Source organism: Numida meleagris, chromosome 3 (genome assembly GCF_002078875.1).
Source record: "Numida meleagris isolate 19003 breed g44 Domestic line chromosome 3, NumMel1.0, whole genome shotgun sequence".
NCBI classification, from domain to species: Eukaryota; Metazoa; Chordata; class Aves; order Galliformes; family Numididae; genus Numida; species Numida meleagris.
The window spans coordinates 66498530-66516712 of NC_034411.1; the positions used below are offsets into that span (position 1 = coordinate 66498530).

The 18183-nt window shown below is 41.2% G+C and overlaps 1 protein-coding gene and 1 long non-coding RNA gene across 2 annotated transcripts in view; one reads left to right on the plus strand and one right to left on the minus strand.

Moving 5' to 3' along the window:
- On the plus strand, positions 1195 to 5046 carry LOC110396105. Its single transcript, XR_002436786.1, has 2 exons — positions 1195 to 1283; positions 4011 to 5046. It is a non-coding gene; the product is annotated as an uncharacterized LOC110396105 (long non-coding RNA).
- Positions 5511 to 18183, minus strand: part of CDC40 (cell division cycle 40) — a 36497-nt gene continuing 23824 nt past the window's right edge. The window contains exons 8-15 of the mRNA XM_021391436.1: positions 16641 to 16715; positions 15936 to 15981; positions 14442 to 14543; positions 13091 to 13206; positions 12685 to 12818; positions 9023 to 9099; positions 6868 to 7012; positions 5511 to 5969 (exon numbers count right to left, since the gene is read on the minus strand). Of these exons, the coding sequence (XP_021247111.1) occupies positions 5792 to 5969; positions 6868 to 7012; positions 9023 to 9099; positions 12685 to 12818; positions 13091 to 13206; positions 14442 to 14543; positions 15936 to 15981; positions 16641 to 16715 (873 nt within the window). The 3' untranslated portion in view covers positions 5511 to 5791. The remainder of the gene's footprint in view (positions 5970 to 6867; positions 7013 to 9022; positions 9100 to 12684; positions 12819 to 13090; positions 13207 to 14441; positions 14544 to 15935; positions 15982 to 16640; positions 16716 to 18183) is intronic.

An 18183-nucleotide genomic window follows, 5' to 3' on the forward strand; every position in this document is an offset into this window, starting at 1 on the left:
GCAAAGCTTAATGAATCCATCTCCTATTTGTTAACGGCTGGGCCTTATGTAAAAGGAATGTGGTTGCCCCCAAGCTGCTCTGCTGCTGGGCAAAGCCTGCCTGACTGCGGTTGTCACACACTGCGGTCTGCATCGGCCCCAGAGAGCAGCCCCTGGCAGTGGGCAGTGGGAGCTGGCAGTGTAAAGGAATGGGATCACAGAATGTCCCAACTTGGAGGAGACCCACAAGGATCACGGAGCCCAACCCCTGGCTCCACACAGCACCACCCAAAATTCAAACCCTATGTCTGAGAGCGTTGTCCCAGCACTCCTTGAACTCTGGCACTTGGGGCCTGTTCCATGCCCACCATCCTCTGGTGAAGAACCCCTTCCTAACCCCCACCTGCCCCTCCCCTGACACAGCTCCGTGCCGTTCCCTCAGGCCCTGTTGCTGTCACCAGAGAGCAGAGCTCAGTGCTGTCCCTCTGCTCTCTCTGAGGGGAGCCCACACCTGGCACCACTGGAGCCTCGCTGCTGGAGCTGGCTCCTCACAGGAGCCCTGTGCTGCCAGGAGCAGCTCTGGGGGAACAGGGAGCATTGCAGAGGTGGGTGGGAACACATCAGGAGGATCCCCCTGTACTGAGCTCTGCAGCAGAATCCGTAAGGTTGGAAAAGACCACTAAGATCACCTAGTCCAATGGTCAACCCATTCCCCCATACCCACTAACCGTGTTCCTCAGTGCCACATCTCCATGTTTCTTGAACGCCTCCAGGGACGGTGACTCCACCACCTCCCTGGGCAGCCTGTTTCAACGCCTCACTGCTCTTCCTGGGAGGACATTTTTTCTAATATCCAGCCTCGTCAGGAGCACCTCTCAATTCTGAAAGATCGAAGAAAGCATAAATGGAACACGTCTGGCTTTTCTTGGCAGCAGCCAGCAAGGCATCACCCGGTCTCGCACCTGAAGAAAATGCACTCATTCTCTCTGGTGAATTACTCACAGCTGAGACCATCTGGTTACTTCAGAGCCCAGGTTCAGTGAGGTCCATTAGCTGCTCTTTTGCCCTTGAAGGGATCCTCAGGGTTACTCAGTAAGAAGTCACTCCTGATTTCTTGCTGCTTGTTAACACAACATGACGTTTAATTGCAGTCAGTAGAAACACGTTTCAGTGATGGTGGAAGGTCAGAGCTGACCCACATTCAGAGCCACATCACTTCTCTCTGCAGCGACCAAAGAATGTTCAGACTGTGAGCGTCCTTACTCTGTGCAGTGGATTACCATTGTATGTTCAGTTTGCTGAAGGTAAGTTCTGTGCTCACAGCACAGCTATAGTGCAGGTTGGTTGTTCTGTTTTTTTTCCCCTGGCATTGCTTTACAAGAATTTAAACTCCACCAAACCCCACTTATGCCACAGGGGAAGTGTTGAGGTGGTGAATTACAGCAATGGCAGCTGTGGGGTGACGGTGCTGGGGGGGCTCTGCAGCTCCCAGAGTTGTGTCTGTGTGGCTGTCAGTGGTCGGGGAGCCCAGCAGGGTTCATAGGGCTGAAATTTTTCCCTGTAGGGTTTGTGTTGTTTTCTTCCTTTCCAAACCAGAGGGCACACAGCTCAGTGCTGACACCTCTCAGATTAGCCCAAGGACTGAACCTAGCCCAAAGGACAAACCCAGCACATCTGCGGTAACACCTGATTTTAGCAGTCTCCCAGTGGTGCGAAGCACAGTGAGTTAATGGGGACTTGCAAAGGTCCGATGCTTCCACATTTAGAACATCTTAAGTATGTTGTGTGGCGTAACCAGGTAACAAGCGGCTCTGAGGTCAGACTGCCAGGGTACCTCATGTCCACGCTTGGGTGAACATCATCAAAACTTGTTTGTAAGAGCTTTAAACTCTGCAGGGAGCTTCTGCAAACAGAACCCTTTTGCAAGCAGTTCTCTCCAAGTGCTGCCAGACAGCCATGGTGCACGTGGCTTTGTGGTTTTCTTTTTTGTTGTTTTAATTTAATCAGCTAGCTCAGCAGTAAAGATCTATTTTACTGCAAAATATAACTTAAATTTTGAGTATATGTCAATGAAGCCAGCCTACAGGAGCAAGTCTTTCAGTAGTCCCTGGAGGAACAAACTCCCTGTCAGCTAATTTTTTTGGTATATAGGCTCAACTGCTTGAAGTCTTGCAAGCAAACCTTCCCGCCCTGCCCTGCTTGCCCCCCTCACAGGCTGCTTCCTGTACAGAGCCCTTCTACCCAGGAGGAGCGAGGTTTTGTAAGGACCAGCTGGTAGCAAGGAGGAAAGTGCACAGCGTTTCTGGGCTGTCAGGTTGGCAAGGCTTTGCTGTTTAAATCAGCCTTTGAAGACCACGCTGTTAAATGGCGTGTTGAACACCTGCCTTTTGCTAAAAACTGGCTTATTCCAAGGCAATCTTGGAGTCTTCTGGATGCACAGTAATTCAGATGTTTGCTCTTTGCAATGAGGGCAAGGAATGTGCAGCCCCATCTTCCTGGGGGCTGATACAAGCTCTGTGCGAGACAGATGCCAGGACCATCTGCCTCGAGAGAGACAGCCTTCCCACCTACGGGCAAGCTGCGCCAGGACATGTGGGATATTCCCTCCTCTCACATATGAAAAAAGCCGCGGAGGAAGGTGGCACAAGGCCAGAAGAACGATCAGATTTCCAAGGCAGAAGTCCAGCAATGATGGCAATACTTCACTTATCCGCAAACCCCTGCTGCAACAGTAATTGGTACTAAGTGTCAAGATACTGCCACATCATTTCCTAAAGTCAGAGATGCATGATGGAGGGATCAAAACCGCAGTGCTGTCACAGCAGCCCTACGTGCTGACTTGCAGGTATTCCTCCCTGGCAGTGCAAGAGGCTCCAGCCCCCAAGGAGCCCTTTTGGACTCACTTCGTGGTCGGGGATGCTGCTTGGGGCCTTTGCCAGCTCTGTCGGCCCTGAGGTCTGTCTAGACTTATTCTGGCCAACATTTGTAGCTGACCAATTTCTGTCAAAACATGAAATCGGGAGGCAATGAGAACAACATGGTTGGAGCTCATCAGTCTGGCCAGCAGCCCCTTCCCAGGTGGCTGCGGGAAGGACAAGTCTGGCCTCACGACACGCAGACACCCACCGCCTCTTCCAAGCATAGCAAAATCGCTGACACCGCCAGCCCTGGATCCGTGACTCTACAAGCTGGCAAGGAGGAATTATCCTCATAAAAATTCCTCCCGCAGGCTTCAGTGCAGATGTGAGGAATTCCACATCGGATTAACAGGGTGACCAACAGTGAGGGACAAAGGAGTTTATCTATCGGAACGTTTCCAGTGGAATTTTGATCTGGGGCTTGTTGCAAACATTTAATCCTAACTCATCAACTCCAGAATATATTGAGTTAGTGCTTCTTGGGTTTCTTCCCCAGAGACAAGAGACAGGGCACCACTACATGAGTTTATACACATGCATACACATGCACATCAATCAAGTCCTGCCTGGTAGGTGATGAATGGGGCAATGCAACACCAACTGCGGCGCCAAAACTTGTGTCTGCTGTCATTTAAATGCTTTTCAGCGTTTGGGAAAGATGTTTCTGATAGGAAAGTCAATATCCAAAACTTTTTCAAAGCAATTTATCTGCTCTATTTCCTCTTTTCCTCCCCAGATCCCTATGCTTACACGCTGTTAATGGTCAGGCACACAGCTGCACGTCAGGATGAGGGAATGGCCTTAGGTTGTGCCAGGGGAGGTTTAGGATGGGTATTAGGAAAAACTCCTCAGAGTGGTGAGGCACTGGCACGGTCTGCCCAGGGGGGTGGTGGAATCACTGTCCCTGGAAGTGCTCAAGAAACACTGAGGTGTGGCACTGAGGGACATGGTTAGTGGGCATGGTGGGGGTGGGTTGGGGTTAGACTTGGTGATCTTAAGAGGTCTTTTCCAACCTTAGTGATTCTATATCCATTCAGGAAATGTATTTGAAGAAAAAAATGGAACTTTTTTGTTCCATTCTAAGTTATTTCAGCCCATTTTCTCCTTATGCAGCGGATATGGCACATCAGAGCTCAGCACCCAGCTCAGGAACCATGGCAGCAGCTCACTCCTACTCACATCCTTACCAGCCCAGAAAGAACAGCCTCTCCTTTCCCTACATGATCCTCAGGACACATTTGCCACCTCCTTTCTCTCCATGTTCTACCACTTCCACGTTTCCTGCCCCAGCACTTACACAAGTGTGAGGCTGGACAATGTATACAATTGGTACCAATGCTCCTCTTGTGATACCAGACTGTGACATGTTTCTGGTACGCAGGACTACCGAGATGGGAAAGTAAATGGAAAACAAATTTGGTGCAGCTATGTTGAAGGCATGAATGGACAGTGGAAAGACTTTAAAACACAGCTTCAGACAGCTGGTCTAAAATCCATGAAGTTGTAAGTTCACTCACAAAGGCCTAACTTCAACAAGTACTCTTGGAAAGAATGGTCTTGTTAATCAGTCCTTCCACAACAGCAGATTGAAAAACAAAAAATCTTGAAGTCCTTCTCGCACAACTCAAGATTCTTGATGCTACTTGAGTAGCATCTCAGCTACTGAAGTGCCTTATCTCCCATCCTTCTTCTAATTATAGCCATTAATCCTTTGCTATTGTTTATCTGATGAGCAGCTGTTGACTTATAGTAAGCAACAGAGCGTAATTCAAAACTGTAATTAAAACCGATCAATGGAGAATTTTGTTACACGCTTTCATTTCCATTAGGGGCTCAAAAGAAGGGCAGACAGTGTGAAAAGGATTTTTTTTTCCCTCCTTCCAACTTAAATTAGTTTTGTCTGAACAGGGCAAGAAAATGAGCTCATCCGAATTCTGATTCAACTGAGAATTAAAATGCCAAATGATAAGAAATATTTCACAGGGGCAGGTGGCGGATGGAAGAAGTGAATGAAGATAAGCAGAAGTTTCTTTATAAAATGATTTATTAAAAATAAGTCTTTTAAGGAGGAAAAAGTGTGGTATGTATATACAGTAAATTGTCACAAACTGCATGGAACTTATAATACAACCGATCCACTTTGTTGGTTTGTTGTTGTTGTTGCTATTTGTTTTTTATTACGTCATGCTTATTGGAACTTAACAGTGAATGGGAAGAGAAAAACACCTGGTACACAGCCCTTAGAGGGAGACTGAGGGGGACTCGTAATGATGACACTCGGCCACCAGCATGATGCAGTTGTTGAACACAGACAAAACGAGATTTTATGATACAGGCTTCAGTTGATACAATCTAATTGAAGGCCGTGCGCTTCTGATTAGTTCTTCATTTCTACTGTGAATTAACAGACATCATTAGCAAATGATTTTGTGTTCTAGAAATGTAGAAGTATTCTAGGGAGAGTAAAATACCCTCAAAAAAACATACACAAATGCTCTATGTCCAGCTCCATTGCAGTAGGTATCAAAGATTTCTTCTTAGGAAGAAGATGACACAATTGCTGGTTTTCTCTCCTTTAACTCCCCACACCTCTGACAGCCAGAGCCACAAAAATAGTTTTTCTTAAATTTATTTTATTTTACAAGAGTATTTTGCACAGAAAGTGACAGGACAAACTAACGCTGGATGCTGCACGCTTTAGATTCTCATACCCAGGTGTTGCGTTTAGAACAATATCCTCCGAGTCAAGTATTGTGAAGACTTCCCATTTTCAGAGCATATATACAGCCAGCTGCGAACAGCTCTATCACAAAATGTCTACCTGTCCTTACAGCAGAATTCACTTCAACCTCAGATCTCAGGGCTTACAACTTCAGCTCCTTGCAGCAGCCTCTTTAGTCCCATAGCTTAATGAGACCATCCCAGCCACACGTAATGACTTTAGATGTTTCATGTGGATGCCAGACTGCGCCAATGCAGACTTTATCATGTGCTTTTATTCTGCTGTAGAGTTTTGTGGTCTTCCAGTCCCAGATGTTAAGCTTTCCATCTGCATCTCCAGATATCACATAGCTGTGTTAAAGGAATTAAAATAAAAGCTGCATTAAGTACAAGGACTGCCAGTATTGTAACACTTTATACTGAAGAATGGAATAGAGCTTCACCCAGGGAGTTTCCCACCTGACAGCCTGAAAACTTCTCTGCCAGAGAACTGGCATTCATGCTGTGCTTTGTAGCACACATAGTCCTGCAGAAGGTGATGCATCAGCTGTGAGGTAAACGTGCTAACCAATGTGATTATACCATGCACAGTGTTACTGCAACTGAAGAGAATACATCGGGAAAAGATAAAAGTGCCAGTTCATCTGCAAGTTACAGACACACTCTCTTTTTCCTCTGGTTTTGCCGAGGTTATTCTCCACTTCTTATAGCAATGCAAAGCTTATGTACATACAGTGGTAAATATATGGGCATATTACCAAGGAAACAGGATGAAAAAGATAGATCTCTGAACAGCTAAACGAGGATACACCACACCAGCCCTGCGAATGGGAAAAACCAGGCAAGTCTGAATCCCAGGCATTCCAGACAGGTGCATATGGTGGGAACAGAGCCTGAAGGGCTCTGCAGAGACTGCTGCTGACCGTGTGCAAACACAGGCAGATGGAGGTCTGTGCTGCACCAGGGCTGGGCAAAACAAGGGCAATCTCTGGATGCCTTAGCACAGCAGCGTAAGTCACCTTTAGGGAATGGGGAATCTGGAGGATGCTGTTTTTTAACTGTTGAGTTAACTTAGTCCAGTCAAACAAGAAGAGCAAACTTTCATTTCTGCTGCTTGGCTTCGAGAGCTCTGTCTGACTACTGGGTTAATGGGATGGCCGTGCATCAATGAATGTTTTAGAGGATTCAAAAAGAAATCTGGTGTCTGTGCTCGTGAGTTTAAGATGAAGCTCTTTCCCACAAAACTCACCTCATATCAGGTGAGAAATCCACTTGACAAGCGTAGCCAGCTACCATGTGACCTTTGAAGATTTTCTTTTTGTTTAATCTGAATCTGTTCTGAGCTCCAAAAATCAGAATTTGGTTATCCATCGACTGGCAAGCCAACCATTTTCCTAAAAATGCAATAAACAGAGGAGATAACAGAGTGCCATGTATGAAAAAACAGTCTTGGCTGGAAAGTTTGAGACACACACAACTTTTCCTGCACTGTGTTAATTCAGGTTTTCGTTATACAATCATAGAATCCTTAGAGTTGAAAGGGACTTTTTAAGGTCATCTAGTCCAACTCCCCTGCAATGAACAGGGACGTGCACAGCTAGATCGTGTTGCGCAGGGCCTGATCCAGCCTCGCCTTGAAAGTCTCCAAGGATGGGGCATCAACCACATCTCTGGGCAACCTGTTCCAGTGCCACACCACCCTCACTGTAAAAGATTTGTTCCTTATATCTAACCCGAATCTCTCCTCTCTTTATTATGTAATCAAGGTTCTCAGTAGAAGCTGATGTTACTTCACAGAATCACAGGGTCTGGAAGATGGCCAACCCAACTTCCACCTGTTACAACTGCCAGAAGGCAGAAAATTATGCTTGACAGGATTTCGGAAGCCTGTTCCTACAAAATGCACTCAGAACTCTAAAAAAGCTTTGCCTGTTACATTAACCTCATGAATCGATTCATTTTTAAGCTACTGAGTAAGCTTTATGGTGCACATATTCTAACTCTCAATCAAGTAATTCACTTGAAGGGAAAAAAAAAACAAGTAACCAATTTGATAACCTGTTTTGCAGATACTCTAAGATGGTCACCTGGACTCAGGAGTTTCAAAATCCTTACATTTTTGGGAGTATTTAATCCTCTGTGCAAGAATGGAATATAATTTAATCAAGACATTTGAGTAAAATAAAAAAAAAAAAAAAAGGCTTTTCTAATCTTCATTTCACTCCGTGTCTTGGCACTGCATTAATTCCTGCCTGAAAATCCAGTGAAAGCAATGCACTACAGAACAGTTTACAACAAACTTCTGCCCTGAACTCACTGTCTTTAGTGTCTTATTTGAACAACAATAACAGAAAAATGTGCTGAATTGTCCATAAATCTGATCCAGCTACTAGCTTGGAATTAGATAATTTTCTTCAGCCTCCAAAGAAATAAATAGTGTGCATACCCCAACCATGTTACTCTCTTCTAGTTTTTAAAAGGTCTGTTTCCATCTTCTGCATCCTTCAGAAGGAAACAAAAAATTTCCTTCCACAAAATTTTCAATTTTAACTGTCTTTCTCCAGAGTCTTCTTTTAATATTAAGGCTCTGCTTGAATCATTAAGAATAAAAGATTTACACTGCAAAGGAACAGTAATTTGATGCTGATAGCTGGCTGAAAACGCTAGCTATACAACACGTTGATCAGCCACTGCTCAGCAAATGAGACTGTTAACTGTAAATCTGTAACGCTTCAGTAACACTGGCAATAAAGCTCTTTAATTTTGGCCAACACACATAAAAGAGATTTCGTCCTATTAGAAGGATTTTTCACTCATTACTGGAGGCACTAAGCCTTTACCCTCCTGCAGTCTGGTTGTTACAGAAGAACATAAACACTAGGGAAACATTAACATACAGAAACACTGAGATAATTTGGAATTTCTCTTAAGCAACTGCTATTTGTGCTGTATTCAGAGCAAAGAAACAGCATCAGCAGGATCATGTAAAACAACAGTCTTTGCGTTATCAGTGACACCACAAGGACTGCTGAGCTTGCTCAGTACTTCGCAGCCCCTGTCAATTCCCAACATTGTTTTTCCTAGTATTTTAAATATTGCAAAGAACACATTGTAATCCTATGAAAAGAAAGAGCCCTTTTACTCTGTTTGGTGGAAGGTCTAAATTTAAACTGATACAGCTATCCTGTAATAACCCTTCATTTTGACATGTTTGGTCTTCTCAAAACTTTTAATTAAAATCCAGATTCAGTCCGATCTTGGAATAAAGGCGCACACGTCTTTGGGAAGGTGGGGTTGTATGGGCAGCAGGGGGGTACAAGAAGGCAAAATTACAGAGCTATAATTAATTAGTGAGACATCCTATGTCAGCTGGGCCTAAGAAGGCAGTGAAGTTGTTAACCTACCATTTGGAGACAAAGTCACGGCTGGCATCGAATGCATGCTTGGCTCAGCAATATACTTGAAGTCTACGGGAATGTCCCTGCAAAAGGAAGAAGTATGTGTTTTAGGAAGGCACGGAGACATTCCACAGGGCTGCCTTGAGAGAGCTGCTGTACTAAGCCACTGAATCACAGAGAACATAGCGGTGCTGTCTAAAGAAGAATGTGGAAAAGCTCAAAATTTTGGGTGCCCACCTAGAGAAATCCAGCTGTGCAACCATTTGCAGGATAACCTCTGATAGTGTGAGTTTACCCCATACCAAATGACCCATAGTCCAAAGCAGAATCCTGATTCCAATCAGGAAACTGTAACACAAAGATACTGTATTGCCTCCATTTTCTTTAAAAATAAACAAAACAAAACAAAACCTTAAAGAAAGCAGGAGTTTTATTCTATTCTCTCTGACAATGCCATTTTCCTCCTGATCTCCCCCAGTGGGATGCCAACCAATTCTGAATGTTTATAGCTGAACTCAGCTGTAAACTCCCCGGTCTCAATTGCATTTTATTCTTTTGCAGGAATACCAAAACAGCTTCAAATCCTGCCCGGAACAGGACACTAAGTCATCACAGCAGCGAGGCCCGATCCTGTGCAACCCCTCACACCCCACACTCCCTCAGCACGCCTGTCATCTGCTGTCCTCAGTTCTAGATGAAAGCAATTCTACCAGAGGCCACGTTAAAACAAACTGTTGGCTGACAGAAAATAAAGAAAAAAGAAAAGAAAAAAACACTAAGAAAGGCAACCCACTGTATATCACGAAAAGCTCCCTCAGGAGTCAAAGGTATCTTTATAAGGAAATATGGAGAGAAAAGGCCTGCTGGAGAGGTTACAGACACGACAAGCCTCCTAAGCCTGGCAAAATAAGAACTAAGTTACTGCTGTACTGCTCTTGCGTTGGCATCTGACTCAAAGGTAAAAAGAAATAAAACCTTTCAAGACCAGTTGCCCAAATCATTTCACTGCTTATCCAAGTAGGATCAGACGCATGTGAAGCACACAAGAGAAAATAACATTTTGCATTTCTAAAAGAAAACACAGAATATAACACCCATGCCAACTTTAATATCACTGCTGTAAAGATACAATCAAATGAAAAGCAAAGCAGCCAAATTTTAAAGCACTCCAGTTAGGACTCCTAAACAAACTACCTCATCTTTAAGTTTGTCCTCGTGAAACCTATGTGCATGCTCTGAACTCTTGGGGAAAGGACATTTACATTCTCAGGGGTGAAGCTGCTCACTGTAATGAAGTCTGACATGACATCCCATTACCAGCTCTGGACAAGTCAAAGTATTTGCAAAACCCACTACAAAATTCATCCGAACAATTGAAACCAAGCAATTAGACCAGCTTTAATTACTGGCTTTTAAGGCTATATTCAGGTCGTTATTACTTTGAAGGCTGCTTTGTTTCTGTAGGATACTGAAGAAATACTGTGCTGAAGATGAAGAAATATATTGAAATACGCAGTAAGCAAGTCACCTCAGATTTAGTAACAATTGTCCTTGTGAACTTAAGAAAAAAAAAAGATTTGAGGTGCGGTATGAAATCGTTTGACATGGAAAGCTGATGTGCTGAACATATTAACAGTTTTAATGCACCATAAAAATCTGGATATTGAAATTATGTAAATATGCAGACTGGTTGCCATATATCACAGCAGGCTGTGGACAAATGTTTTTCAAGTCATGGCTAGAAAGACAACATTTGCTTTATATAAAATCAAAAAATTCCCCAAAGACTGCGTGGCAGAACACTGTCTACAGTTGAATCCCCTATTATCTGAACAAGAGAACCCTTTTTCAGTGTACAGGATGCTCAGTACGTATTTTTTTTTTTGCTTCAGAAGAAAAAAAAAATTCTGGTACTGTAACAATCAGGTTGCGATGTTCCCATACCAGAACCTTTCTGCCTTTCCTGCTTTTCCACACAGAGTGACTAAATCCACCCACTTCGCTATTTATTTCAGCCATCAACACAAAGCTCACAGAAGAAGGGCAATCCAATCTCAAGGAAATAACAGATTTGTGCAAGTGACATCCTCCTCCTACTCACCAGAGAGGAGACATTCCTTAGCAGACAAGATACTGTAAATACTTTGAGGAGCTCAGTAAAAACACGGGTCTAATTACAAAAACTGAACAGAGGCTCTCCGGGAGTCACATCTGGAGACAGTGCTCCATGCCTATAAGCCTAAGCCTGGGCTCCCAGACTTTGGTCATTACCATGCTGCTACTGGCAAAGACAGCAACACATCACAGACACACTGTGGGTTTTGGAGACATTCAAATACCACAGACTGGAGCCTCTCGTCTAGGTGAAAAAAAAATTTAAAAAAATCTGGGAAGAAACTGATTAGTCACAGAGCTGTCAAACTAATGTCTGTATTGTGCAACAGCTTTCATGAGTGAATGACAAAATGAAATGGATACTTAAAGATGTGGAATTAATAATTTCAAAAAGAAGTCTGAAGTCCTAGAGAAATCTTCAAGTCCTAAGCAGGTCTCAAGACCTAGAACCTCGTGGGAAAGGTTTCAGAAACAGAAAGATATTTGTTTTCTCCCCAGATAAGTTAAAAATTGGAAGCTATTGAAAATGTTTAGTATGAGTTTTCTTGGAAAGACTTTCATTTCTCTGTCATCAATTGTACCCATACCGTATCAGTGACGGTCCAAAAAGCAGACTACCAGAAAAGGAGAAACAAAGCTATATCAAGATTGCTATCTTACATGTTGGCCAAATATTAACTAATTCTGTACATATCAAAGCTCAAAGCATTCAAAAGCTACAAACACCAACATAACATAGCAGGCTTTTTTAAAAAAGGCTTATTTATGGGCTCCCATACCCTTGGGGAAAGGAGAGATAACAAAGATTGCTAATAGAGCACAGCATGCTTCAGGCTGACATGGCAGTCCTGTGCTTTCTTTGGAGGAAGAGAAATCTATGAAGTGCCTCAAGAATTCAGCCAGAACAGGTTGGCTAGTATTCAGCAGTGTGATAGGAAAGAACTAGTTTTTAGGATTAGAATGATTTCTCTACAGATTTGAGAAATATACAACAGTAAAATACATCGCTAATCATTAATGCTAATAAATACAGCCTGATGCCCATATAGAAGTTGCACCAATAAAAGGAGGTTTTCATAAATAGATATTTCACTCTGCTGACTTTCAAAGTAGTTTTCAAATACTTCAGTAGCGTAGGTCAGTAAGGTAGGGACAATAATTCACTGTCAGATGCTAAGAATGACTTCCAAGGCACTGAAAGTAGATTGTGGAATGGATGTTTCCTTTCACTGGAGAACAATATTTAAGAACTAAGGCCCATACTAGACTGAGTAACAGAACACATGATTTGCAGAGAGTATGCCCAACTTCAACAGTTATCAGAAATTAGCAACAAGGATATCTGAGAATGGTCTGGTTCTGTATTCTTGTGAAAGATTAGCTACCACATAATCACATACGCGCTTGCAGAAATTTAAATTCAGCTCTTGCTCAGCTAGCTATAACTCTGCATGCTTCAGCATCCTATCTGCTACATACACTTCTAACATTACACTACCTTCTCAGTTTGTTCATAATATATTTTATGTTAAAATTTAGTATTTTTAACTTACCATTCCCAGACTCTTAAACTTTTGTCATCGGATGTACTCACAAATCTTCTGTTTTCATCAACAAACACAATGGTGTTGACAGCTCCCAAATGTCTATCATATTCCTGCACAATCTCACCACTCCGAATATCCCACTACAATTAAAGAAGTCAGAGTAAGATACAGGATTTTCTAATTTTTTTTTAATAATTTCAAGCTTTAAAATAATATCAGGCAAGAAAGCAAATCCTCTAGTAACAGTCTTTGAAGGTAGGAGGAAAAAGTAGGAGGAAAAAGATACATGCTCAACTGGTTCAGAATTTCTAATTGAATAAGAAAATTCAAGTAAAACTAACAATTTTTTGAGCTGTAGGCGGAGTGTTTATGAAGAGAAATCAGGGGAAAATAAGATATAAAGTAGACATACCTGCACAATTTTCTTATCTGACATTCCTGCAACAAAGAGATTTTGTTTATCTTCATCAGGATTGAACTTGACACAATAAGGAACCTTCCTGTTTGTGAATCTTGAAATACATTGTCCTGAAACAGACAAAGCCATTCATATTGGGTCAAGCCAGAAGTTCTAAGGGCTGATTCATTTATTACAGATATTGATAGACATTCATTCTACTTCTATCTCACTAACAGCAGAGAATACCTTTTTTCAAGCCCCTGAGAGAATCAGAGGGTAGAATTTAGCCTACATTTTAGTTATTACCTTCTGTCATGTTTGTAGGCATACACCTGTATAAAGACATACAAACACATTCATCCACACCATTACTACAGCTTTCCAAACAACATAACAGCTCTGTAGCTTACATATTATCAGGACATAGTCAAGGACATCAGGACTAGTCAAGACATGGCAAGCTGACCAGAGCCTTTGCAAAACATCACCTGATTAGGATCGGAGTTCTAACTTGGAACTTGGACAAGGATTTCTTATTCCTAAGTGTAAAAAAGGGTAACAGTAATCTAACCACAAAAAAAAACCCCAATCTCCTCTCACAGCCCGAGCCATAAATGGGTCATCTGTAACTTCCAGGAGCCTGCTGTATTTCAAGAGCTCCACAATGTCCAAATAAACTTAATAAACTGACTCAAGCCTGGAGAATCTGACTTCTGCTTTCTGACTGACCTTTGAATGAGACTAGTGCTACTGCTATGCTAATCAAGAAAGCTAATGTCTTTTTCAATTATGGAAACTTCCTTCCTTTCAAACACCCTTAGTTTCAAAGAATACTGGCAAAATTTACCCTGTATCTTTTTAACTGAAGAAACTACTTGGAGCAGAATGTTACTGAACATTTCCCAGACAGTTCTGTGAACGCATCAGACCTATCTCCTCCACTCCCTATAGCAGCTGCTCAATTTCCACCATCTTTTCCTATTCAGAATGCTCTTCAAGATGAGGTTAGCTGAAAGATCAAGTGAAATAGTTCTTCCAGATTTAATTTTGGTCTAAAGTGTGATTACTTTTTTTTTATGTCTGTAAATGCAAACATGCAATTAAGTGATTTGTTAATTTTTTTAATCTAAAAATTGTTCCGTCATGACAAATACTTTAAGGACTTCTCAAATAAATAAGCGTATTAAAGTATTCTCAACTGCATTATTACAGATAACAAAACATTTAGAATAAAAAGACTGTTCATCCTGAACATAAGCCTGAACACTGAACTACAAAAAGATATTAAGGGTAATTAGAAACAATCTGACTGATGATATGCCTTACTATGAGTTAACCACAATGTGCACAACTACAAGCCTACCTGTTTCAGTGTCCCACAGTTTAATATAGCGGTCATATGCAGCACTAAGAAATCGAGTGCCAGCGTTATTGAAACAGATGTCTCGGACAGCTTTCCCATGTCCTACAACACAGAAAAGATACAATGAACTTTTAATTTGTGCTTAGAATTAAGGTTTTTTTGGAAAACGTTTTGCAGGGTTAGCTGCTATAATCTTTGGTAAGGCAAAGAGAACAAGGAAACTGCTTGTTGAAATTGTTCCTGAGCACTAGCAAACCTGATTTTAGCACAGTGATCCAAGTGACAAAGAACTTCCTGACTTAACTCCTGAAGACTGGTGAGAATTTAACACAAACAAGCAAAAACCGACCACAAACACATATAAGCACTGGAGAGAGAAAACAACAGTATTGCACATAAACAAAGTACAAATAAATGTTGACATCTAAGGGAAAAAAACAGGAGAGACAAACACTACCTGGGATGCATTTAAAGGAGAAACATTTAAAATGGGAAACAAAACAACTAAAAATCATTGGAAATATGAGGTCTTCTGATGTTTATCTTGCTGTACCTCACCCCAATACTTTCAGCTGATCATTGTAGCTCTCTTTAGTTAAAATACTGGCACAGAAACTATATACAAAAACAAATGTGAAATATATAAAAAACACATATATATACATAAATGATAAATAGATGTGTGTATATATATTTATAAAATTGCAAGAAGTTTTTGATATATATTGAAATAGCAAGCAAACCTGGCTGATGTTATGGACTTTCTGCGAAGAACAGTCAAACTGTTCAGAAAGAGCAGGCTACTTAGAGAGAAGCTTTTCTGAGCATTTCTTTGCTACCCTGCTGTCATCAGAAATATCAGATAAAAAGACTTCTTTTGTTGTTGTTACTCAACATATATTCACTCAAACTGTGTTCTAGAAATACTCCCATCTAAAAGAAGAATCAGCTACTCTTGTTCTTCATTAAAGTCTGCTGTGCAGTTTGTCTTCAACCATCTGCTTTAAAAAACACCTGTTACATAAACAAAGACTGCACCAGAACCTAAAAAAATAAGAAAAAATTCCATGTGTTTGCACTTGAAGCTCAGCACAGAGGAGACCACCTAGCTAAAGAGGAAGTAACAGGCCATGAGATGCCCTCCCTACAGGGGGCTGCTGTTCTCAGTATGAAGATGGAGCAATTCAGTTTCACAATCTTGCCTTTGGAAAGAAGTCTTGCATAAAATTCTGAAGAGTGCAGTACACTAATGTCTTGTTTTAAGGGTCTTAAAGTGTTATATGTCTACCTTAAATATCCTGGAATGATGCCAAAGGTTCACTAAAAAGTTGCACCTTTTTCAGTTCTCATTGCCAATATTATACTGAACACCATTTGCCTTGGCTGCTTACAGATCCTCTCAAGATAAAGCAATAAGCCAACCTAAAACACGTCCTTTCACACACTTGCTTTGTATGCATATTAAGAGCTCAGTTAAAAAAAAAGTATTATTACCAATAAACGTCCGTAGACATCTTCGATCACCATATACTTCCCACAGCTTAGAAGAAAAAAGAAGAATGAGAGGAGAAAATACGTCAATATTTAAAAAAAAAAATGTTGAAATTAAGTGCAAATATATATGACACTAGATTTTAAGAAATTAATTACAAATTTAAGACATCAAGTGATGAATCCCACATATCCATCCAGTCATTTACAAGGATGCCTTCTTATTAGCAAAAAAAAACCCAACAAAAACCAGACCCTTGAATTAAAAAAATACAATAAAATAAAATGATCAAATTTACGGTTTTAAATGTCTAAGGTTTTGCTAGTTAAAAATCAATCAGTTTTTTAATATGACATTGATGGACTAAAATGGGATTAGTTCAAAGCCACAAATACTTCCAGTAAACCACTTGATTGAAAGCCTATTGCTAGCTGCAAAACTAAGCTTCACAGAAAATTATGACAGTAACCTGAGCAACAAAAGACCTTCTAAATTCTATTACTAAATGATTAACACTGTTCTAACACCCACATCACCTTGTGTATTATTCTATCTTTGTTCCCAAGAACTTGTAATCTGAAACTCAAATGAGAAAATAAAAGTAACAGTAACTTGGTAGAATTACCAAGTGTTTACATACTCTACATGCAAGGTCTGCGTTCAATACTGGAATAAAATATATAAATGAAAGCAGAAAAATAACTCACCTTAATTTTGCAATCCATAGAGCAAGAGAGCAGCATATGCCCAGACAGAGGAAACAACCTAACTGCACTGACTCCCTGTAAGTAAGGACAATTAAAGAGTAAGTGGAACATTCATGTATTCTCTCATTTCAGTAGCCCTCCTTTCTTTTTATAAGCAAAAAGCTATAACGCAACTTCATTAAATACACAGATATTGTATATCTAGAAGAAATAACCTACCATTCCACTTTCAAAACAGAGATGCATTTTGAACAATTGTTACTGGCAACAAATTGATTCACTTCAATATCTGTATATACATACATCCTAGAGCTTCTGGACAGTCCCTTCTCAACGCTCACATCATTACTGTGTCAATCACAACAAATAAATTGTCGTTAAGGTGACTGCTTTAAACAGACACTGCCGTAATAGAATTCTTTCCTGACAACTTGCTCTCTTTGCCATATACAGAACACGTTCTGTTTTGTTTGTTTTAAATCCAACATGGCAGCAGTTCCACTGGTGTATTAAAGTAGCCCCTGAGGCCACTTCCAACACAGGCATTCCCAGAAGCATTCGCAGGTTCTGAAGCTGCAAGCGCTGCGGTGTCTCTGTATCTCTACTCAGATGGCCTGCAGTATTCCCAAAAGTAATACGACTGCTACTTCTCTGGCAAAACAAAACGAAAAAAAAAAAAAACAAACACTAGCCAACCTGCCCTGCCTGGGCTGACTAGTATACGTGCTTTAAGCTGATAGAAGGACTATGCAGGTTGAGGGCCCATTTTTCTGGTGCTCCTGTTTGACTGTTCCAACTAGCAAACAGCCTTTTCAGGTGAGACATGTGGAAGTATTCCACAGAAAAATTTCTAGCCAGTTCCACTTATTACGTATACTGGCTTGTAGCCACTGAACACCAGATTCCCTGGACGCAGTATCTTCCCATCTCTCTGTATTTCAGGTCACCCTTACAAAGGAAGTCCAGAGAACTGCCAGGTACTCATAGTTTGACATCTCTTCTTTACATAATAAGTCAATTACTCTATTCGTATTCCATCTAGTTCCTCCAACTCTGGTTGGACTTGCATTCCATATCCGTCCCTATCATTGTTTCCTTATAACCCCCAGCTTTTCTGTCTTTCTCAGTCCTCCTTGCTTTTGCTTCTCTTATCCATTCCATTATTTGTCTTTGTTGTTTGAAGGAAAAAAAAAACAAAACCTATTTTATGCATCAGTCTGTTCTGATAGGATAAGAAGCAAAGGAGTGACTAGAGCTTTGGGGAGGAGATGTTATTCTGAAAAGCACTGATACTTGCAACTACAAGTGCTTTGATACAGCAGTCACAAAATATAAATACAGAGCTGTGACTCAACAAAAAAAGGTAAAAGCCTCATCTCCTTTCTTCCATCTTTTAGCTATCATTAAGGTGCTGCCCACTGCAGCACAGGATATTCCCTGACGTAATACTGAAAATTAGAGACAGAAGCAGCAGCAAACTGAATATAGGCTTTATGAATCTGATCAGTGAAACAATGTTTGATGTTAAAAAATACATGTTTAG